The 25644-nt window shown below is 31.4% G+C and overlaps 1 protein-coding gene across 7 annotated transcripts in view; it reads right to left on the bottom strand.

The window, feature by feature from the left end:
* Window positions 1-25644, bottom strand: part of LOC126745983 (serine/threonine-protein phosphatase 2A regulatory subunit B'' subunit beta-like) — an 82607-nt gene that overhangs the window by 15245 nt on the left and 41718 nt on the right. For 6 of the 7 annotated variants that reach the window (XM_050454057.1, XM_050454059.1, XM_050454058.1 and 3 more), the window contains 8 exons: window positions 12928-13290; window positions 8980-9153; window positions 4876-5061; window positions 1550-1731; window positions 1340-1465; window positions 1092-1280; window positions 801-1033; window positions 479-747 (listed from right to left, as the gene is read on the bottom strand). In XM_050454057.1, the coding sequence (XP_050310014.1) occupies window positions 479-747; window positions 801-1033; window positions 1092-1280; window positions 1340-1465; window positions 1550-1731; window positions 4876-5061; window positions 8980-9153; window positions 12928-13290 (1722 nt within the window). The remainder of the gene's footprint in view (window positions 1-478; window positions 748-800; window positions 1034-1091; window positions 1281-1339; window positions 1466-1549; window positions 1732-4875; window positions 5062-8979; window positions 9154-12927; window positions 13291-25644) is intronic. The other variant, XM_050454062.1, reaches the window with a different exon arrangement.

The following is a 25644-nucleotide window of genomic DNA, read 5'->3' on the forward strand; positions in this document are numbered from 1 at the left end:
TGTGCTGCTCTAAGCAGCCAGCTTTTTTTATTTAAACTATGCATGCAGCTATAAAATTAATGTACCATCTTTTAAGCGTGTTAAACTTTTTTGTTCCCCTATACACACTAAAAAACATTTTCGCTTTTATTTAGAAAATAGACCTACCAAGTCATCAAGAAATGCACCTTTATATAGAGCTTTTTCATGGTTTAATATTTTACACAGCAACAATGATAATGATCTGTTTAATGAATTTATAGTAATAATTTATAACCATCAAATCTCTCTTTCCATACAAACTTTTCATTTAATTTTATTTTGCCTGTAGAATACTCTGGATTTGTGCACTTGGCATTTTGGTTGTTTTTAAATCATTTCAATTTTTATAGACTGGTAAGTTTTTATACGATATATTCGTCGATTCTACTTATACGCTACTTCTCTGTCAAGCATAAGTTAGACAATGCTTGGAAAATAAAAAATAATAAAAATTAACCTGAAAAGGCAACGTTTCAATTCCGATGCTCTCCATCCTCTGCATTTGCTCCTCATAAAAATACTCAAGCTCGTACATCGACAGGTACCCGTCACCATCAAGATCCATGCAACGAAACCAGTACTCGATGGCGGTGGGGTGCATCTTATCCTCCTCGCTGAGTAGGAACCAAACGAAGTCTGTGTACGACATTTTTTCCTCCTGGTTACGTTTATGACCTCTGGTTACGCACCCACAGAAGATACGATCAATGATGCGAGTTGAGAGTGCTGAAAAAGTTAATTAAAGAGCGTTTCTGTGATCTTTAAATGTGATCCCGTACCGTGATCATTATGCCTAGTCAAATCCTGCTTATCAATAAAAAGATCGTGATCCCTATCCAATTCCCAAAACTTGCAATAAATCACGTAGAAATGTTCATAACTAAAATACTGAGTAATCTGATTAATATCCTCTTCCTCCTCTAAGACTTGAATGACCCCGAGCAAGTTTGATCTTCTTAGTTCTGCTATCGAAATTTTCGCGGACCAAGAGCGATTAACACAATAGAATATTCTAAATTAAAAAAAGGTGTAAAACATTATAACAATAGGCAATTGTTAAGAATAAATACCTTGCGATCACGGTATGTACATATCTCGAATGAAATTCAGTGGCTTCCTTTAAGAACGTCAGGCCGGGATGGGTTTCGACGACATCTTGCACCATAGGAATGAAATCTTCAGGAACTAAATACTGTCTTCGACCCCTTGTCAGTATATAAACGAACCTTGACGCAGCGTCGTGAGATGATAAAGCCATACTAAAAACACAGACACATACGCATAATAATATATCAAGATTAATTAAAACGTCTCTTACCCTTGCCAAAACGTCATAAACTGTTCAAAAGTGCAAGCACCCTTATCAGCACATGCGGCAAGATACAACGGAGTTTTCCAGTACAAAGGTAATTGACACGCTTGAGCTATGGTTCCGAAATGTTCTCTAAAAGTCATAAAATAATTAAATAAGGAAGCTTAACTGAGAAGCTTTTATTAAGAAAATTAAATTATTGAGAAATTAAACTACCTGGATGCCCTTTCACCTATACCGGCGAATGCTGCCTTAACGTTCGTTCTAATGGTATCGAGCTGACCGGGCGGTCCTGGTTTTCCCGTGGGATAATGGAACCTCGGGATATTCACATTTCTATGGGCCTTGACGTGTCTTTGTAACGTTGTGTGTTGCAGAGATGGTTGTTTTGGTAGTGGCTGCAAATTAAATCGTGAATTACCAGCATAAGTTTTTCCATACTGGTGGATGAAATCAAAACATGCAATAAACAGTCATAAGATCAAAAAAAGTTCCAAAGAGGGTTATTGAGGTCTCTAATACATTTTTATGGAACCCTAATAAAAACTGTTTTTTAGAAAGAAGGCCTTTGCAAAATCTATATGGATTACAATTAGCTTGAAGAAATAATGTCATGTTGGTAAACGTAGATGTGGACTAAGAACCCATGTTGACTTAGCCAAAGCTATATGAAAATTGGATGATTTGAGACTATTAATGGGTAACTGTAAGATCTTAGTCACATCAGGCATTAATACTTTAAAGGCAACAAAATTAAGTATAAATTACAAAATTAATTGATTAACCTAGAGATTGCTGGGAAGAAAATTGACATTGCCTCAGATAAAATATCTGAGCTTTTGATAGGATAATTTATTAACTTGTTAGGAATTTTGTAGTTTGGTATTTTTCACACTTAAAAAAGTCAATTGCCCACGGCTAAATCCCGAATATTAATAGAAAAACACTAGCACTAACAAATTCATTACTTTTTTAAATAAATGTTCTTAATTTACTCACGATGAAGGCTGAGTGAATTATTGAACGATATTTATTCTGCAGTTCATGTCGACTCTCGAACTTTTTACTTGCATTTTATTTATTTTTTTTTATTAAATTATAGTCATTTGTATGTAATTGCCTTCTTCTTATAGTTTGGTTGACTTCTTTTTCAATTGTTAATAATTAATTGTAAATTAAATATATCATATAGTTTGTTCAGTGATTATGTGGAAATTAATAAACGCCTCGCTATTTTTAACATTTAAACATAAAGCACAGCTTTAAACAATATAAATTGGTAGTAAAATTTAAAATATTCATAAATGCTGTTATCCGACGAAAATAGTTTTTAAGAGAAAATTCCGATTCTAGCGGATAAATAAACGAAATTGACGGCCTTGACTCCAACCGGACTTAATGTTTATTTGCGAAATAAATTTGAATTTTAACTCACTCCTACGCGAATATGCCGGCGTAGCTTGCTTTGTAGTTCATACATTCTTAGACTATCATAATACTACATGCGGTTATTTTTCAATTTCGAGATATATCTAAGGAATAAAAGACTTTTGATATTAATGATTTAAGTATAGAGAGATAATGGTTATTAATAGGGTTCTTAAGTTAAATCCTCCCCTAGATAAACCTTCGAGTAAATGATAAGGTTAGAGTAGACAATAGTACTGCAGACCGATGAAATGAAAATCCAAATAGAAAATTACCAAATTCTAGGTTGTTTACTTAGTCTACATGGAAAAAAGTCAAAGTAGACAAACTACGTAAAGTAGATTTCAGAGTTTATGGGTATATTTGTGAACAAAAGTACGAAACGAGGACTTTTATTTATATTAAAATTTAAATATGAATCGTAAAGGGAAGTGCGAAGCCTTGAGTAATTTTTTATGGTTTACTAGAAAAAAACATCATCATCTTATTACATCTTGGTAACACATCGGACTGAGAAGGCGATATATGAATGAAATCAGAACTTTTCCAAGGTTTTTACGGATTACGTAGAGAAAACATCTTTTTTTTTCCAACGTTTTCATATATCACCGTTTTATTTTTAAGTAACACTGTAGATCTTCTGAAAAGTAAGATTTTCTGTTCTAGTTAATTGAATTACGTAAAGAAAACATTATTTTATTACCATCCTTGGTAATACATCGAACTGAGATGGTGATATATGAATGAAATCAGAACTTTCCCAGCTTCTTCACTTCTTCCTATATTATCGTTTTATTTTTAAATTACGGTGTAGATCTTTTGGAAATTACGTTTTTGTCATAGTTAATAGATGTTGGATATCAATCCAAGATTAATTAATATTGAATATTTTTTTTTTTAATTATTTTTATTTAGAATGTTTAAACTGGGAATATATAGTTCTTTAATAATTAACTGTTTTATTTAAAATACATTTTTCCGCGAAAATACGCACATTGTTTTGCGGGCTTGTAACCTTACTGACCTTGCGCAATGCAGGAAAAATGCATTGCCAAAAATTGGAAGGAAGTACGCGCAGTAAAAGGTTATTGTAAAACAGCTAACCGCTAACAGCCTTATACATATTGACCGCCGGTGATTTTCATGCAGTAATTATTTAACGAATTAAATTAAACTTATAATAACGACTTAAATTAAACTTTACCTAAAGCGTAGAGTGCCTGAGATAGAAGAAACGATGAACTGGTAGCGCTACCAAGCCCGACTTCAACGAAGCAAGGTAAGTCATTATGCATCACTAATGTGCATTCGAACATTCATTGAAAAAACGAAGAATCATATTAAATCTCAATCTATCTCAAAAACCTAATACAGTCCACTAAATCAAAAGTCTGACGACGACAATAAGATTACGTAGAGAAAATGTCATTTTATTACCATCCTTAGTAAAACATCAGACTGAGATGGCGATATTTAAATTAAATCTGAACTTGTCCAACTTTTTCCTATATCATCGTTTTAATTTAAAGTAACGGTCTGGCTCTTCCGGAAAATAAGTTAGAGAAAACGTCATTATTGAAAAACATCTAAGGGTTGTGAACAGTCCGGATCTAAATCCAATTAAGAGAATTTGGAATATGCTTTAGCGACATTTATAGCTCAGTTTCCAAACTCTTCTACAAAATAGTGTGCACTAGTTTAGGGCAATTTAAAGTCCCCAGTAAAGACCGAATAAGGTAATATACCCGCTCCCTTTTCGACTCAATTAAACTCGGTTTTTCTTTCGTTTTATGCGAGTTATCAAAGTGAAAATAAAAATTCTACACCGCGCGGTGTTTATCTAAAACTGTTATCGATCAATTAGAGACACGTATCCGATCGTGCACTCCTATTATTAGAGATATTAAATATGTATGTTGGTCAGGGGAGAAATTCGTCCAAACTGTTGCGTTTTTTCTTTGAAAATAAATAAAAAATAAAGTGAAAGTATTGCAAACTAAATTTTGTTAATATTTGAATCAAATTCTGAACGCAACCAAACGCTCAACTCTGTTAATTAACCCACTACTTTCTGTGTAATTGCTATGAATACCTTATGTTAAACCTTACGTTACCTGTGGTTTAATAAGCTGTGAAGCAGGTGCCCTGGCCCTTTTGTCCAACAGGAGGTCGCTGGGACACCTTTCGAAAATCAGCACCCTCTCAGCTACGGAACCACGTGTCAGGAACGGCCTTACGGGATTGGCCGCCGTTTGACGTAGATGCAGTCTTTGGCTTGAGGTCAGTTCTGGATGCGGCACCTAAGAATTAAACCCGCAACACAACAAATGTAAGTCTGTTAATGTAATAATTGAAAATGATGCGAAATTTTTCACGGAAAGTAATATGGACCAATCTACTTGAAAATAAATCACTTGTGTTCAAGTTCAGAATACTTTATTTGCCTATAAAAAGAAAAACAGTTCTAACTAAAAGCTAATTGCAGAAAAATGACATAGTTTTCTTTAGACAAAAAGGATGGTATCGCGATTTTTAAAACCGTTGACACCAGGCATTAAGTATGCCAGGAGTGATACAACCCTACTACTACTTAACGTTTGAATAAACTTAGAAACTAGAACGAGAGGCTTAAAAAATATCTGGTAAAAAAATTGTATTCAGAAAGAAAAAGAAACAAAATGAAAAGTCACATGTATGGTGCGCAAAAGTGCTCGAAAATAGCTCGGTGGTACCCCGACAGACAAGGAAGGACTGATACGCGACATTGCCTAATTCTTTTTTGACATATTTTTAGTATTTATTGAGAGATTATTCCAAAACATTGTGGCATTATACAAGGTGTCTACTATAAAAACCGCCAAACTTTAATAGGTGATTAAACAAGTCATTTGCAACAAAAAAGTCGTATAACATTTTTTCGAAAAGTTGTTAGTTCTTCTGGTATTTAACATTTTTTGATTTTATCAAATTTCTTTGTGTTTTTTTCATATATATCCGTTATTCTTACCACCACATAAAATTTAGATATACCATCTGAAAGAGAATTAAATTTGCTATAAGATGGGTATATTTAAGTTTTTGAGTAATTTTTTATACTGGGTGTTATCAGAAGTTAAATGTAACATTTGGGAAATGTGCAAAATTAGTGGTATCTTCTTCGTTGTCGTTTTTCTACATGTTTTTTTTTTCAGCAAAAACTACTGCATTTAATATGCTTTCCAATGATATACTTACTTTTGTGATAGCTATTTGTTTTCACAGCAATATCATGGGCAAAAGAAAGAAAACCACAAAAATTGAAAATTTTCAAATTAAAATTAAAAAACATTAGATTTTAATGTGCCCCAGACATAAAAGTCAAGGGGCTTCTGGGGGGCCATCGTACCAGACCGTATCTTCCGATCCATTTTTCCCCAAAGCATTGATTCAAGGAATTTTCCACAATTCTGCCATTATGGGCTGGGCATCCGTCCATTTGAAACCAAAGTTCTTCTCTAGCGGCTAAGCGGATTTCTTCCAAAAAGTCAACAAGGTCATTATTTAATAAATTTGAAAACTCATTGGAATTGAGCCGATCAGGAAGTATTACAGGCCCGAAAAGGCGACCTCTCATTAATCCTATCCATACGTTTACCCTTATCTCATACTGAAAATGTGAAACAACAGTCGCATGAGGGTTTTCTGTATGCCATATATGGTTATTTCTTAATTTCATTTTTTCCGGCTCTTGTAAATGTTGCTTCATCTGTCCAAAGTAGTTGATGTGTTCCCCACTCTTGCAACTTATTCAAGTACCACCTACAGAATTGAAGTCTCACCTCACCATCCACTGGCAATAAATCCTGGACTTTTTTCAAATGAAACGGATGCAAATTATTTTTTTTAAGAACTCTATGTACAGTGGAATGGTTAATCCTTAATACAGCACCAATGCGGCGAGTACTTCTAGATATCTACTCTACTTACTTCGTACTTCTATCTTCTGTAACAGCTCTCATAATCGCAGGTTCTTGTCTCCAGCGTTGACCATTTTGACCACCTTCTCTAATCCGCAAACCTCGAAAGGAACCAGTTTCCCCACATCGTCTAAACACTTCTGCAAATGTACTTTTATGGGGTCTATTAGGAAAACGAAGGGCGTACTCCCTTGCAGTTTTCGCGAGTTTCCATTTGCGACACCGTATATAAATAAGATGTCCCGATGTTCAATGTTTGTGAAACTAGGCATTATTTTTTTAAGCATGTTACTTATTTAACTACTTTAAGTCGAAGTGAAAATTTAATGACAGTTCTTGTCAAATTGTAAATATCTATGCTTTTGTTTTAAAATCAAGTAATACATGGTTTGTGAATTTCCTTCTTTTGCGGATTCGTTGCTATTTACAAAAGAAGGAAAACCTGCCTTTTTTCTTAAAGAATGAATATCGCGATATGTTTTTTGTTTACGGCTTCTCTAATGGAAATTTGTGGAGTTGTTGTGTTAGGGAAGATAGATCTAGACCGCATTAATGCTCAAAAGATCAAGAAATATAAAATTTGAAAATTTTCAATTTTTGTGGTTTTCTTTTTTTTTTGCCCATGATATTGCTGTGAAAAGAAATAGCTATCACAAAAGTAAGTATATCATTGGAAAGCATATTAAATGCAGTAGTTTTTGCTGAAAAAAAAACATGTCCCTATTTACCAAATTTTAGAAAAACGACAACGAAGAAGATAGCATTAATTTTGCACATTTACCAAATGTTACATTTAACTTCTGATAACACCCGGTATAAAAAATTACTCAAAAACTTAAATATACCCATCTTATAGCAAATTTAATTCTCTTTCAGATGGTATATCTAAATTTTATGTGGTGGTAAGAATAACGGAGATATTCTTGTTTATATGAATAAAAAAACAAAGAAATTTGATAAAATCAAAAAATGTTAAATACCAGAAGAACTAACAACTTTTCGAAAAAATGTTTGCGACTTTTTTGTTGCAAATGACTTGTATAATCACATCTTAAAGTTTGGCGGTTTTTATAGTAGACACCCTGTATAGAAAAGACTTCTGAAAATTTGCTGTTCGATGACCCGGAATTTTAAATAGATGTGTGTTCCTAGTATTATGATTATGAACAAATGGAATGAAATTTTTAAAAATGTAAGGTGGTTTTTGAGATTTGATAAGCTTGAACATAAAAAAATACATATGATATTTTCGCCTGTTTGACATATTGAGAATTAAGTTGTTTTTTCAGATACAGTGATATGATAGGTCTATAAGGTATAAGCAAATCGCATGCACGAGTTCTGCAACTTTTGAATTTTTCTACAAAATACACCAGAAATCGAGTTAGTATAAAGAACATCTCCATAATCAAAGAGAGATTACAAGGGATTCGCAAAGTAAATATTTAGTTTTTGAGGAAAGATATTTTTTAAGTGCGAAATATTTTTTAATCTAAAATATGCAAACTTTAATTTCTTATTCGCAGTCCATAAACATTCCTAAATTTTTTACCTCATCAGTAATTGTCATAAAAAAATTTCCAATTTTAATATTTAAATTGTCTTTGACAAGCTCTTTAATGTGAGGATTTTAATGATAAATCATTACTTGAGATTTAGAGGGATTATAGAAAATATTATTTAAATCGCTAAGTTTACAGTTGAGAGTCATCTGCATACTGAAGAATTTGAGTGTTTTAGTGATTTGTTCATGTCAGCAACATAAATTGAAAAAAGTAATTGGAACCTTGAGGAACGCCTTTTTCTTATTTTGTTAAACTTTGATTTTAGAATACTGTTTTCATTTTTAATAACTACACAACAAAATCGATCAAAAAGGTAACTTTGAAATAAATTAATGGTATTACTCGAATAGCCAATATAATGTAATTTGGAAAGTAATAAGTTGTGATCTATAGTGTAAAAGGCTTTACTATAATCTAACAAAGTAAGACAGGCTAGATCCTTGTTTTCCTCGTTAAGTCTAATATCGTCGGAAATTTTGACAAGGCATGTAGTGGTGCTAAAGTGTTTTCTGAAACTAGACTGACAATCGGGAACTAATTGGAACTTATCAGTAAATGCAGTTATTTAGTTATATAAAAATCGCTCTATTACTTTTGATAACACTGGCAAGAGATTATTAGGAATGCAACAGTTAACAATATTGATTGTGTTCGTGATTAGGTGGTAAAAATTAGCTTCAAGAGAGAATTTTAATACCTGTTGTTCCGGTCGTTTCGGGGTACTTCTTAGTCCCCACTTTGAGGTGCCCTCCAACGTTTTTTCTGGCTCCCGGAGAATGTGTTTCGAAGGAATTTGCGTTATGACTGGATCCTCGTTTACCACGTCGCCATTTTTAAGCGCGTTTATTAGTCTTTTCTCTTCTAGATCAACCTAAAAAAAAAGACATTGAACGATTATCACTTAAATAAATTACTCTTGCTTAAATGAATAAATAGTAAAATCACTGAGGGACAAGTAAAAGTGGCAGTTAAGTAATTAGTACAAGGATTTTATTGATTGTTTCACTTCTTAAAGAATAATCATGCAAATATGAACAGTATATAGACCAAGTTCCTGAAGCACATGATTAGTGCTTAATACTTCAAGTAGACACTAGACTTAATTTTTACAAGGAATTTGATGATTTTTCAGTGAAAGTTGAAGAATAGTGCACAGAAGCTTTTAAAAGAAAAATCATGCCAATATGAACAGTTGGAGTAAGGTTATGGTCCAAGTTGTCCAGGAAGTGGTTAAAACTTAATTTAGACAGTAAACCCATTTTCTAAAAAATGTAATAAAAAAGTTTCTAGTTCAAGGAATTTGATGATTCTTTCACTGAAAGATGAAGAATAATGCACAGAATCTTTTAAAAGGCAAATCATGCAAATATGATAAGTAGAATTAAAGTTATGGTTCAAGTTATGCAAGAATAGTGGTTAATACTTTAAGTAGACACTAAACCCAATTTTCAAAATACTGAATAAAAAAGTTTCTAGTTCAAGGAATTTGATGATTTTTCAGTGAAAGTTGAAGAATAGTCCACAGAAGCTTTTAAAAGAAAAATCATGCAAATATGAGGATTAACAGTGAAGTTATGGACCAAGTTGTCCAGGAATAGTAGTGGTTAAGACTCCAAGTAGACACTAGACCCAATTTTCAAAATATTGTATAAAAAAGTTTTTAGTCCAAGAAATTTGATGATTTTTTCACTGAAAGATGACGAATAATGCACAGAATCTTTTAAAAGACCAGTCATGCAAATATGATAAGTAGAATTAAAGTTACGGTTCAAGTTATGCAAGAATAGTGGTTAATACTCCAAAAAGACACTAGACCCAATTTTCAAAAAATTTGATAAAAAAGTCTCTAGTCCAAGGAATTTGATGATTTTTCAGTGAAAGTTAAAGAATAGTGCACAGAAGCTTTTAAATGAAAAATTATGCAAATATGAATAGTAGGAGTAAGGTTATGGACCAAGTTATGCAGGAATACTGGTTAATAGTCCAAGTAGACACTAGACCCAATTTTCAAAATATTGAATAAAAAAGTTTCTAGTCCAAGAAATTTCATGATTTTTCAGTGAAAGTTGAAGAATAGTGCACAGAAGCTTTTAAAAGAAAAAATCATGCAAATATGATAAGTAGAATTAAAGTTATGGTTCAAGTTATGCAAGAATAGTGATTAATACTCCAAGTAGACACTAGATCCAACTTTCAAAAAATTGCATAAAAAAGTTTCTAGTCCAAGGAATTTACTGATTTTTTCACTGAAAGCTGAAGAATAATGCACAGAATCTTTTAAAAGACAAATCATGCAAATATGATGAGTAAAATTAAAGTTACGGTTCAAGTTATGCAAGAATAGTGGTTAATACTCCAAAAAGACACTAGACCCAATTTTCAAAAAATTTAATAAAAAAGTCTCTAGCCCAAGGAATTTGATGATTTTTTTGCTAAAAGTTGAACAATAACACACAGAATCTTTTAAAAGACAATTCATGCAAATATGATAAGTAGAATTAAAGTTATGGTTCAAGTTATGCAAGAATAGTGGTAAATACTCCAAATAGACACTAGACCCAATTTTCAAAAAATTGAATAAAAAAGTTTATAATCTAAGGAATTTGATGATTTTTCAGTGAAAGTTGAAGAATAGTGCACAGACGCTTTTAAAAGAAAAATTATGCAAATATGAATAGTAGGAGTAAGGTTATGGACCAAGTTATGCAGGAATACTGGTTAATAGTCCAAGTAGACACTAGACCCAATTTTCAAAATATTGAATAAAAAAATTTTTAGTCCAAGAAATTTCATGATTTTTCAGTGAAAGTTGAAGAATAGTGCACAGAAGCTTTTAAAAGAAAAATCATGCAAATATGATAAGTAGAATTAAAGTTATGGTTCAAGTTATGCAAGAATAGTAATTAATACTCCAAGTAGACACTAGATCCAACTTTCAAAAAATTGCATAAAAAAGTTTCTAGTCCAAGGAATTTAATGATTTTTTCACTGAAAGCTGAATAATAATGCACAGAATCTTTTAAAAGACAAATCATGCAAATATGATGAGTAGAATTAAAGTTATGGTTCAAGTTATGCAAGAATAGTGGTTAATACTCCAAATAGACACTAGACCCAATTTTCAAAAAATTGAATAAAAAAGTTTTTAGTCCAAGGAATTTGATGATTTTTCAGTGAAAGTTGAAGAATAGTGCACAGAAGCTTTTAAAAGAAAAATTATGCAAATATGAATAGTAGGAGTAAGGTTATGAACCAAGTTATGCAGGAATACTGGTTAATAGTCCAAGTAGACACTAGACCCAATTTTCAAAATATTGAATAAAAACATTTTTAGTTCAAGAAATTTCATGATTTTTTCACTGAAAGATCAAGAATAATGCACAGAATCTTTTAAAAGACAAATCATGCAAATATGATGAGGAGAATTAAAGTTATGGTTCAAGTTATGCAAGAATAGTGGTTAATACTTCAAGTAGACACTAAACCCAATTTTCAAAAGATTGAATAAAAAAGTTTCTAGTCCAAGGAATTTGATGATTTTTTCACTGAAAGATGAAGAATAATGCACAAAATCTTTTAAAAGATAAATCATGCAAATATGATGAGTAGAATTAAAGTTATGGAAGAATAGTGGTTAATACTCCAAGTACCAAAGATCCAACTTTCAAAAAATTCAATAAAAAAGTTTCTAGTCTAAGGAATTTGATGATTTTTAGTGAAAGTTGAAGAATAGTGCACAGAAGCTTTTAAAAGAACAATTATGCAAATATGAATAGTAGGAGTAAGGGTATGGACCAAGTTATGCAGGAATACTGGTTAATAGTCCAAGTAGACACTAGACCCAATTTTCAAAATATTGAATAAAAAAGTTTCTAGTTCAAGGAATTTGATGATTTTTTCACTGAAAGATGACGAATAATGCACAGAATCTTTTAAAAGACCAGTCATGCAAATATGATAAGTAGAATTAAAGTTATGGTTCAAGTTATGCAAGAATAGTGATTAATACTGCAAGTAGACACTAGACCAATTTTTTAAAAGGATTGAAGGATTCTAATAATTTTTTTAATGAGAGGTGAATAATAGTGCACAGAATCTTTTAAATGAAAAATTAAGCAAATACGAGCAGTAGTATTAAAATTATGAACCAAAGTAATTAAGAGAACTTTTGATCAAATGAGATTTTGAAAACAATCTATTCATTTCCTAATTAAAAAATGACGTTACTCTAATTCTAGATAACTTTTGCAGAACATACAAATTACTGCTTACTATAGCCAACCCTTGAATTAAAGCTAACTTGTTTCTGAAGCAGGATCATCGTCCACAAAGGTAAATATTTATATGAAAAAAAAGTCTTATTTTAAATATACCCTTCAAATATTCGTGAAAAACCAATCATCATGCCGTGAATCATTGAGGAACTTTTACCGACATTTTATAAATATATAGATATCTACATAACTGACGACAGTCAGTTTACACTTGATAACGGTTGGAGATACTTACCAACCGAAACGTCGTGTTACATTAAATAAATAAGACAATGCAAGTCCGACAAGATGTTTCCAGAATACAGTTGTTTCCAAATAGTTTATTGATTTTTTTTAATTAAAAAAACCCTCAAAAAATAGCACTTGTTTACCTCATCAATAGTAGTCTTAGAAACTTTCGAAGGCAAGGTACAATAAGTTCTAGCACCTCCCGTCTGTACTGGCTTAAAATGATGCGACTGACCGGGCAAACTAGTAACCGGAACCGCCGCCTGACCGGATGTCAAGCCAGTAACCGTACTTCCGGTTATTTTTCCGACATTCTCGGTCGATATGACCCGGTTTTTAAGTGGCCACGTCTGTAACCCGGAAGGGCATATGTCCGGTGGTAAAGTCATTTCAATGGTCTCCGAGAGGTGGGGCGGTTTTGGTAAGATCTGCGGTTTTTGACCGATTTGCGGTTTGGTTTGTGTTGGTGTCGATGATGGTGGTGGTGGTGGTGATGGCTGGTAAGTCTGAAATAAGAAAAATAGAAGGGTGGATTTGTTGTAGTTTATAATGATTAAGGTGTTTTTTGTATAAGAAGAAATTTTGGAATCCTCATTGATAAGAAGATAAACATCGCTTTCTGGAATAAACATGATTTTGATACAAGGACTTCTCAATTCAACTCAAGTGCCTGCAAGAAAGATTCAATTTTAAGTCATTTAGGTGTATCATTACCCTTAGAACGGCATTATTAATTTTTTCCAGGCAGTTGAATATACATGTATATCTATAGTTGAATATACTTGTATATCTATACAGTAACTGATAAAGAGCACTAAACTCCGATTTTCCTGATGCCAAGGATATTTTCATTTTCATGTATTTACTTTACTAGAAAGTTGTACCTAGATCCGTATGTGCCAATACATACAAAGAGATGGAAATGGTCTTTGACAAGTAACAAATTTTTTATTTATTTTTTTGTAGCTTGATGGAATCATTAGATTATTGCCATTTAGTTACATAATCATTCACTGCGCTTTGCAGGAAAAGAACACAAAATTCGTATCTACAATGTTTGAATATTGTAAATATTTTCTTGACAAAATAATCGATTAGTGGGGTAGAGTCTATTTTCCTAAGTAATATTTTTAAAATTGTTTCCTGAATAACATTAAATTGCTCCAATGCATTGTTGTAGAAGTCGGTTGTGATTGCGGTATTGTATGTATTCAAATTTTTTTTGAAGTGAGTAGTTTAATAAAAGATGCTTTTTTAATTTGTCTCTAGTTTTAATTGAATTAATTATACCTATTGAAATCCACGGTTTTAGTTTTATTAACATATTTTAATCCTTGATTAGGGTATGTGATTTTAAACCAATAAACTCCTTAATTTCTTTAACAAAAAGGTTGACCCCTCCAAATTAGTCATGTTAAGAATTTTGTCCCATGATTTTTGGTAAAAATCGTCTGTAATTTTCTATAATCAATCACATTTATGTCATTATTTAATATATTTAAATTAATTTCACCAGTCACAATTTGCCTTTTATCTTTAGCTGTTTCTAGATACTCTAACACATAAATAGTCGTAAATTCACAGAACGTGGTCTCTGCACAGAGCTTTAATTAAATATATGAGATTCTCCATTTCAAAGTTTAATTATGTTACTGTAATATTAGATTGTTGTAGTACATGACTGGATATATTTGTAAAATAAAAGAATGCCATCATTCTGATTAAGCGATGCATTGTAGTAATTTTTAAAATTCGGAATATTAAATTGGTTGATTACAAGACGCAATTTTCCAAGTTTTATTCACTATGATTATATCACAGAAATCTAGTTGATAAGCATCAAGAAATACAAGAAGGTCATCATCATTTTATAAACAGACTTTTATTTCATCTAATACTTCCATTTCCTGAGTTGAGATCTTATCAAAATTACTGGTTTCAATATGATTATTAATCCAAAACCTGGATAAATTGCTCAGGAGAAGAAGAGACCAAATGCCTGGAAGAATATTTGAAGTACTCCCAAGCGGTTTTTTTCCAGTTTTCTTGCAGGCATTCAACCAGGACAAAGGACGGTCCAACAACTGAAGAAAAAATTGATTTTTTTTCCAGGCAACTGTTTGCACTTGACAAATCACCTACAATTACCTGGAAGAGTCATCGAAACCGAATTATAAAGCAAATTTAGGCATAATATCCCTAATGGCTACTGGTTCATCAATCATCAAATAATACAAGCGATCTATTAATTAGGGCATCGTGATAACAACATATGACCCTACCCACCTCGACCCATTTATTAATAACCAAATCAGAAATTACTTATAGCATCGTTACGCTAGCGAAATTGCGATTTAATGAAATGACGGGATATCTCATCGAAAATTTAAAGGTAATAAGCTGTGAACACCTTGACCTTCATATACGGTTGGTTGCTCTGTTATATATGCTCGGGAAATTGGCCGAGAGTAACATCAAATTGATATGAGAATATTAACTCGTTATTAATCCAGACAGTATTTAGGGATTAGGGTTATATAAGGGAGCCAAAAAAATACACTTATTTGCCTTAAATACTCTTATGATTTCAATAATTTGTGCCAAATAAATGTACAAGATGTGTGATTAATAAATAAGGTTATATAGGCGTCAGTTAGTTTATCAGGAAACCTAAGAAAACTATTCAATTAACCCGTCCTGAGAGAAAATACTATAATAGGCTTAAAACGGCAATCAACCTTCAACAACACAATTTTATCGTATTTACATTGCATTAATTTTTAATTGCGTAAATACTGTATTATGAAATATACAGTATTGTGTATTTTTGCTATAAGTAGTATGGAAAAATGGTTATAATAATAAAAAAAAAAATACTGGAGGAAACATTGTAGCGAAAATATATAAATTTTTATGCCTGTTTTACTGCAATTTTAGTAGTAGTAAGTTATGTACTGTTTTACGGGTGATAGTACTAGCGAATTTTTTATTACAACCTTTAAAATGCCATGTTTTCTATTGAGTATTCGAAATTTATTTGATAACTATTATCAAATCGGTGTAAGGAATTTTAAAGTCAGGAACCCTATACTTAGCTACATTATCTACAATAAGTTCCGTTTATGTAGTGGTGTACAAGAAAACACTTTCATTTTCAAAGTGACTACTCACTTTAAGGTCATAAATCAAGAAAAGTAATAGATGTATTTGTATGAAATAAAAAGCATAATATTCGGAAAATTATTCTATGGAAACGTTGTTGAGGGTTCAAACCAATCTAAGGAACATTTTTGGAAATATCTGACTTTTTATGTAGTGGTGCCTAAAACACAGTTTTATTTTCATAGTGAGCACTCACTTCAAAGTCCAAGATCTGGAAAAGTAATGGAGGTATTTACATGCAATTAGGAGCGTATTATTCAGAAAACTATTCTTAGTAAATGATGTTCAGGGTTCAAACCGATCCAAACAAAATTTTTAGAAATAGCAGACTTTTTATGTAGTGGTGTCCAAAGACACAGTTTTATTTTCATAGTGAGCACTCACTTCAAAGTCCAAGATCTGGAAAAGTAATGGAGGTATTTACATGCAATTAGGAGCATATTATTCAGAAAACTATTCTTAGTAAATGATGTTCAGAGTTCAAACCAATCCAAGGAACATTTTTGGAAATATCCGACTTTTTATGTAGTGGTGCCAAAAAACACAGTTTTATTTTCAAAGTGAGCACTTACTTCAAAGTCCAAGATCTGAAAAAGTAATGGAGGTATTTGCATGCAATAAGGAGCATAATATTCAGAAAACTATTCTTAGTAAATGATGTTCAGGGTTCAAACCGATCCAAAGAAAATTTTTAGAAATAGCAGACTTTTTATGTAGTGGTGTCCAAAGACACAGTTTTATTTTCAAAGTGAGCACTAACTTTAAAATCCAAGATCTCGAAAAGTAATGGAGGTATTTGCATGCAATAAGAAGCATATTATTCAGAAAACTATTCTATGGAAACGTTGTTCAAGTTCAAACCGATCCAAGGAAAATTTTTGGAAATATCTGACTTTTTATGTAGTGGTGTCCAAAGACACAGATTCCAAGATCTGGAAAAGTAATGGAGGTAATTTCATGATTTCTCTCGGGACTTATTTAAATTTATTTCAAAACCTTTTGGCATTTGAAGCCAGGTTTCAGTGCCTACAAGTATATTTTAGCCTAGAAGACCTCCAACTGCCTGGAATAATGTTTTGATCTACCGATAGCCTAAAATCTGGTATTTCAGGCATTCAACATTATTTCTCAAAAACCTGGAAGGAAATTTAAAATAGATATAAATATCTGAAATAAATCCCTTCATGTACCTTAAATTAAGCTTAAAATGACTTCAAAGACCTGGAAAAAACTAGAAAATTAATCAAAATGTCTGAAACAGGATTGTCGTCAATAGCTTGCAATGGAATGGATTGACTTTAAATCTCTGGAACATATCAGGAATTGGAACTTGAAAAGCCTGGAATTCAACCTAAAGTAACCCCAAAAAGTCTCGAAGTAATTTAACATAACTTCAAATGCCTGCAATAACGTGGAAAAATAATCCAAAAGCCTGGAACAGGATTGTCAAAATTTACAAGGGTAGCAAAGAGTTGCTTCAAATACTTTGAGGGGAGCTTCAAAAGCCTGGAATAAAATGTAAAATTACCTCAAATGCCTGGAAGAAATAAATAATTATAAAATATATAAAAAATACTTGAAATTCCTGGACTATATTATAAAGAAAGGCAGTAAATATACAAGGACACCAAAGTGTTTTAATAATTCAGAAAAAATTAACCCTAAAATTTCGTTGTTTTCAAATATTCATTCTGTTCATCTCTTTAATGGCATTGCAGGTTTTACCCAGATTAAAACATACTTTGTTAAATTTGTATTGAACTTTTATAGGATTTTTATAAAATTATGCGGTCATGCACATTTTGAATATTCTTCCATTAATCCTATTCAATAATTTTGTTGGTTACCACACATATAGCTGTTTATAGTAAAAAATAAACAAGAATGTAAAAATAGTAGGAGTTATTAATTTAGAGACGTATAGTAAAAGTGAAATAAGTAATGAAAAATTAGCAATTGAAGTTGAAAAATAGGCCTAAAACTAAAATTGAAGTTGAAATTTGCATTTTTTTTAATAAATATTCTGATAAAATACTGGGATAAATGAATCTTATGTATTATTTAAAATTATGATTGTGGTTTTCAACACTCTTTATGGGAGGGTGATCTCAAACTTTTGTATACAATATAAATCCTGAATAGTTATACACTAGTCGGCATTATTCGTACCTTTCCAAAAATATATAATACTATGCACCTATTTTTGAAAGTGATCCAATAAATGGTATTTTCCTAAAAATAAATAATAATTTAATCGTAGGCCACGCAACCGATAAAAAATGATTAAGATGTAATAAAATAACCGACATAAAGGGTGTTTGTTGTACAGGTGATTCCAAAAAAAAAATGAATTTTCGATACAGAAAATAAAGTAAATTTGTTGGTTGTGCGATTATTGGAAAACCTGTGAGCATTTATTAGAATTTGACCATTTTTAGTTAATTTTTTGAACATAAATTATCTAAATAGAATAGCTCCTCACAGACAATAAAATAATTTATTTTATTCAGTTGAGAGGAAGAAGAAAAATAATGCTATTAAAAAAAAACAATCTCAAATAGATTGGTGGTGAACACTTTATATACCTGACTAAATTGAAATTGCTAAAAATCACTTAACTGGTCCAATAGAATAGCACAAATACACAAATAGGGGCCTATCACGAATAAATCAGTGTAAGCTCGAATTTGAACGTACTTGCATGTTTGGAATTACACAAAGTTTATATGTCGGGAAACCTTAAAATCTAATACCATTAGAGGCGATATCAATCTAAATTTTCAGGGTCAAGAGACGGGTTAGAGCAACAATGAAAATTTAAAAACTTACTTGGATTAATTTTAGTAGGGTTATTTGTAAAAATATTTATTATAATAATTTAATTCGTAAGTCTCAGTCAAATAATCAAATTACTTACATTTTTTCTATATTGTTTTATTGTTCATGTGCATTATTAATTACCTCACAAGACATTACTAAAATATCCAATAAAATCAAATATCATAAAATATTTAACCACATATGACATTTTCTATTAAAATAGAGGAAAATATTTCACACCTCATGTTTTGGCATTATGCCAAATAATCAGATCATCCACTTATATTTACTCCGTTTGAAGAAGAATTAATGCCCAATGGTGAAAAACTGGATGCTTTTATTGCAGAATAAGTAAAAGTAACTTTTGGAAGAGGAATTAGAACAGGAACGAAAGACAAGAAAAATTTAAAGAGTAATAAGCTCTAAGTGAAAAGAATAGGTCATGTAACACTTCCTACAAACCAAACAAACTTTACAATAAATACACGCATTGGTTGATGTTCTAGAAAAGGTATTTTATTAAAAAATCTCCTTTGAAATAGAAACGCAATTAAGAAGAAGAACAGGAAAAATGAAAGAGTAAAGGTCAATTTCTTAGAAAGGGTCACAATACATTATTCCGGGAAGTCCAGGAAATTTACCACTAAAATTTTGATATAAAGAGATATTGGAGCAAATATATGGCTTGTTCTTGACACTTCAGGCTTCGCATTATGCTAAACAATAATCATATCATCCACTTAAAGCCTCAGTAGTCTCAGAAAAGCCAGAAGAACAGGAACGGTAGGGGGATCTCTAAAGTACACCAAAATTCAGCAAAAAGCTATAAGAGGTATAACCTGATTTTCGTCATAAGACAAGGTTGAAATAAAATAATGTTTAAACTTCACATTTTTTTTGATTAAAAAGTACTCAGGGAAAGATTGGGTTGAAAGTAAGTTGTAGGAAATTGAAGTATAGAGACATACGTTCCTCTGAGGCGGATAAGTATTATGGCATGAATATATGGAACTACAAAAAAATAATTGTCCAAATAAAAATGTTCGGAGAAAGCATCACTTCATATAACACTATTTATATTTAATTCAATTTTATGGACTTAAGATTTAAGAGCAAACAAAAATATAACAACAAAACATCAATTTTTAATGGCACTTAACTCAATAGATGATAGTATTTATCATAATATTGTAAAGTTCGATAACTTTGAAATGTTTACTGAGAGCATTATTCCTTTGAGACTAAAGAACAAAGTTGAAAACCAACATAATATGTCAAATCATTCTTTTCAGTGTGACAGTAATATGTTTTAATTACAAGGAAGAGTCGTATATTTGCTTTAAAAAAGATGCCGATTCATGTTATGTCAGATTGAATTTTTTTAAAATGACTTACAAATTTGTTTTTGTTTGACAAAAATAAGTAAGGAAATTGATATAATAATTTAGGTATTTTAAAGCTATCATATCATGTTTGGAACCCCTCTTAATAACAAACTTAAATAGTGAAAAAGTATGCTATTTTAAATGAGCTCCCCTAGAACATTAACAATATTTTTTTAAATCAATTATTTTTTATCTTGATAACATTAATTTATAGAAAGGGTTATTTCAGAATGAATGTAGATATTATGAGTAAAACCCTATATACAGAGAATATTACATAACACTCTATTCGGTGTTAATGAAAGAACATTTACAGCGCGTTACTTTAACCCGTTATTTGACTTTAAATATTTGAACTAGAAAATTAAGAGATGTAATATTACAAAATTACGGTAATTTTACATAAGTATATCATATTTTCCTAGAAAAAGTTACGTTTTACTTTTACATAGCAAACTACGTAAACTTACATATTAATATTACAATATACTTCGTGTGAATTTACTTGGGCATTCTACTGAATATACCATGGGAAAATTACATAACCAATTCAGTATATTGACTCAGTTATTTTAAATTGGAAGAAGTCGTCCATATTCCAAAAGAGACCTTGATATAACACTCACAGAGAGTGTGTGTGTGTGCATAATATGACCCAGTTGGTCGTGTTTTAACCTTTTTAAGGTCTGATGATGCTCCTAGGAGCGAAACGCGTGTCACCACTTAATGAAATTAATCAAATTAGAGACTTTGTGTGGTTCTCTTTTGATATAGTTAGATATTTTACTAGTTAGTTGAAGTCATGGTAAAAAGGCGATTCAAGTCGATCTTTGTACAAGTAAATATCGATACCGCCAGAACATCATGTCAAGGGAGAACCGTCATCATAAACGTAGAATAGGGGACCATACTTAGAACATTGAAATGCTAGAATTGGCATTGCGGTGGAACTATGGGCCGTTTTTATGCTTGCAACATCTCCGGGGCAATGATGCCAAATGCTTAGGCAGAAATGGCAAAAAAACATACTTTGTAATATCATAAGAATTTGTCACTTATTGTGAGAGAGGCAAAATAATACTATTCGTCTTTAATAGAATATGAAGCATTTTTTTCATAAAATATGATAAGATACTCTATAAAGAAGTCAACGTTTAAAGTTAAATATCTCTTACAGTACCGAGAAAAAAAAAATTGAGTTAGGGGTTTATATTTATTTTACGCCGATAAAGTTGGGTCAAAAGGTACGGAAAATTATTTTTAAAAATATTCGAAAGGGTTAAGGGAGGGGTTTAGGAAGTGCACAATTGTGAAACAAAATTTATTACTTTGTATGGAATGAAATAAAACAGTTTTTATCTTTGGTTAAACAAAGAAAAACATTACATTTTAGGCAACGCATTCTGGACCGACTTTTGCACCCTTCTAACCTGCATCTAACTGGGTTCTTCATTTCTTCATTCTTTGGCCAGTGTTCAAAACCATCAAAGCGTTTGTCTGTACAGGGCAAACTGGAAGGCATTCTTCTCTTTTTTATTTCATTTGCTTCAACGCTACTCTCTTCCTCTATATTTTCTTGGCATTCCTCCAATACACGCTTCTTAGTACCGGCAATCAGATATTCCCCAAGATTAAGTCTAAATTCCAAAAGATCCATAATATCTTTGCCCCGAAGGTTTTGACTATAACAATCCCTTGGCTTTACATCTATAGCGAACCAAATCAATTACCGGCTGTATTCTCCACAATCTTTGTTTTTTGTTCCTCTTTTGATATGCTAAGATGTAAATTTACACGTATCATTTAAAACCTTTGTCGGGTCATGACCCCATCAATTAATGGGAACTTATATTTTCCATTTCAATACATATGTATCATTGGAAGATGAATACATCCCATCAAAGCATTAATTCCGAAAAAGTTCTTTATTTCTTGAGAGGTAAAGTTCTTTTCTTTTGCATTTTGTTGCAAGAAATACTGGGAAGTCAAATTTGCGGCTGACTTAAAAAAATCATCATCTAAATATTTAGCAAAATATTCGTTTGGAGTTTTTACGATGGATGGGAGTATAGTCCTCTTTTACAGGAAAATCCTTGCTTCTAAAGTTTCCATGCTTCCACTGGAGAGTCTGGAAATGTATGAGCGGTAAATCATCTTCTGAATCTGAAGAGCTATCAGCTTCATTTGGTGCTACAATTGGGATCTTTTCGTGAATTTCAAACTCATCTTCTTCATCCTCGGACTCTAAATCCGATCCAACTTCGTCTAGAACTTGGAACAATGCCTCCTCGTCATCCCTTAGATGGTCCAAATCAATAATTTCCTTACTTCTTCCTGTAACAAAGAATTAATTGTATCCAACTTAATTAAAACCAAACCACGTTAACTACCGTGGCTCACAATTGTGATATACATAACAAAACCATTCTTGGAATCAACAATTTTAAAGATATTTTCAATCTCTAAAAACAATACACTTAATTGAAGTTTATTATACCTATTTAATATTAAGCACTTCTTTTTTCCCCTAAATACTATAAATAAATAATAACTTACCTGCACGAGCCATTATTGAAAATAATCTGAAACTTTTCAGGTTATGACAAGAATGCGCACGATTTGCACACCTATAAAATGCACTATTCACAATCATGTCGCACGGTTCTCCACCCAGATTAAACATTTTTTGATCCTTGTAACACTAGTAAATAAGGAAGTCACAATTGTGACATCGGGTAGCGTAAGGGATATTAGAGAAAAAGTCAACAACGTCGCAACGCCGCTCGACCTCATTGTGAATACCACCAACACAAGTAATCTTTACCAGTGACGTCGTCCAAAAATATTTATTAAAAATATATTTGGCTTTAAATTGTAAACAATATTACCGTTTATGAACTCTTTATGCGTTTTTTCAACGTACTTCATTACAGTAAAGGTACTTATTTAATAAAAAGCATTTTTATGGAAATTAAATATTTTATAATTATTATAGATTTCTTGATAAATTTTTATTATTCTAGGTATTTACTTGTGAAAAGATTCGGCCTATCGTAACAGTTCCCAAAAACACTGAAACGACTTTTAACTTTTTTCCTTTTTCAACCAAAAAGTAAAGAAAAAACTCAAATGCCGAATGTAAACACAACGCCGTTTGTCAAGATGACATCAGCTTTTAACTGCGGTGTTGTCAATTGAAATTTTTTAGAAGCGATTTTAGTAATAAGAATGTTAATAATTTTTTTTTTGCTTCGAATATGTTATTTTTGCGCTTAGAATAACATATATCAATATCATTTAACATTATTCTATGTGTGTTGATAAATAGCTGAGAATTTCCTCATTTGAAAATGCGTGGAAACTTCAAATCAATGAACATGTTTGTAAACAAAACACCCCCCTTGCCCCTGTGCTTTTCCATTCAATTTTCTAAGGGACCATAGAAATAAATCCAAATAAAAATTTATTAAGAAATTTATAATAATTATAAAATATTTAAATCCTATAAAAATGCTTCTTATTAAATAAGTACCTTTACTCTAATGAAGTACGTTAAAAAAACGCAAACGAGTTCATAAACGGTAATATTGTTTATAATTTAAAGCATAATCTATTATTAATAAATATTTATTTTATAAATATTTTTTGACGAGGTCACTGGTAAAGATTCCTTGCCTCGGTGGAATCCACAATGCTGTCGAGCGGCGTTGCAAAGTTGTTGCCTTTTTCTCTAGTGTTCATTAACTGCATTCATTTAAATTTAAATATTGACTTCTTTATAGAGTATCTTGTCATATTTTATTCAAAAGGAATAGTAATATTGTTTTGTGCCTGTCAAAATAAGGGATACATTTTAATGATATTATAAAGTGCTTTTTGCCATTTCTACATAAGCATTGCATCAGAGATGTTGCAAGCAAATAACCTGCCCACAGTTTCACGGTAACGCTATTTCTAGTCCAAAATTTCTATCTGCGATTTGTTACTCTACCTTGTGTGTATCTTTATGATTTCAAGTGCTTTTGATCTTCTGCTAGTATTCCTATTCCTATTTGTTTTAATTTTTTGAACCCTTTGTCTTGCGTTAACTCTGCACCACATAATTTAACGATAGACAGCATTGTACCACAGACCAAGTCATGAAGCTCAATGATATCCATTCAATTCAATTCAGTATATTACGGTAATTAACCAATTTACAAAGTAAATATAGTATATAAAATATTCAATAAAATAAGATTTTATATCACAATAAAGCACTTGAAGTATTAGTACTATCATTAAATATCTAGCATAAATAACAGATAACAGGTAACATCACATCAATAAAATTAAATTAAATATAAAGACAACAATAGTTTAAAACAAAGTAAGTACAATAGAAAAGAAGACACATTTTAAGCAATGTCAAGATATAAAATTATATTGCACTTAAGCAGATTTTAAAATTCGTTGAAGTGATCTCAGAGAACAATGAAACAAATCTACACTGACACCATTTGAGTTAATCATCATTCTACCTATTGCACAGTTTTCACTATACAATGTACGATGTTGTTCAAGGTAGAATAATCTAGTCTGTCTGAGCACTGTAATAGGAGGAACATTTAAATTGAGGTGACTCAACAACTCAGGAGACTGTATGACATTGTTAAGAATCTTGTATGTTGTAACAATATCGCAGTTTTTACGTCGAATCTCCAACTTTTAGCAATCTATACATTTCATTGTAATTAATATCAATACAAGGAATATTAAGCTTGTAAGCAATGTATCTTATGAATTTACGTTGAACTTTTTTTAGGCACGTTATATATTTAGCATAATAAGTTGACCATATACATGAATTCGACTCAAGTTGACTGCGAATCAATGAAAAATACAAAAGTTTGATGAAATCAATACTGCTGAAATCATGAGTGTGCATCTTAATAAAACCCAACATTTTGTAAGCCCTATTACACAGGTTTTCAATATTTTTTGAAAAAGTTAGGCTGCAATCAAAAAGCACTCCAAGATCACGTATCTCTGATATCTTCTCAATAAGTAAACTCATTAGATAGTACTGATGAAATGGTGGACTAAAACTCCTGGTAAATTGAATATATTTACATTTTTTAGCATTTAGGAGCATTCTATTGTTCTTGCACCATAATTCAAATTTGTGAAGATCAGAACAAAGTTCGTGATGTGCCAAGTTCCTGTCTATAATTCTAAAAATCTTAACATCATCAGCAAAAAGTAACACATTACAATAATCAAAACAATGAACAACATCATTAATAAAAAGATTAAATAAAAAAGGGGCAAGATGTATTTAGTCCTGAGGAACCCCAGAAGTCACTGGAAAAGGACTAGAATGAAAGTTATTTATCTTTACAATCTGTGTTCTTCCAGACCAGGCAAAAAGACAACCACCAATGCTATTATTATTATATTATCTAATCAATAATTATTATGTTACCTAATCAACGGGTACATTCTTTCTTGCTT

The sequence above is a fragment of the Anthonomus grandis genome, chromosome 16 (genome assembly GCF_022605725.1).
Source record: "Anthonomus grandis grandis chromosome 16, icAntGran1.3, whole genome shotgun sequence".
In the NCBI taxonomy this organism is placed as follows: domain Eukaryota; kingdom Metazoa; phylum Arthropoda; class Insecta; order Coleoptera; family Curculionidae; genus Anthonomus; species Anthonomus grandis.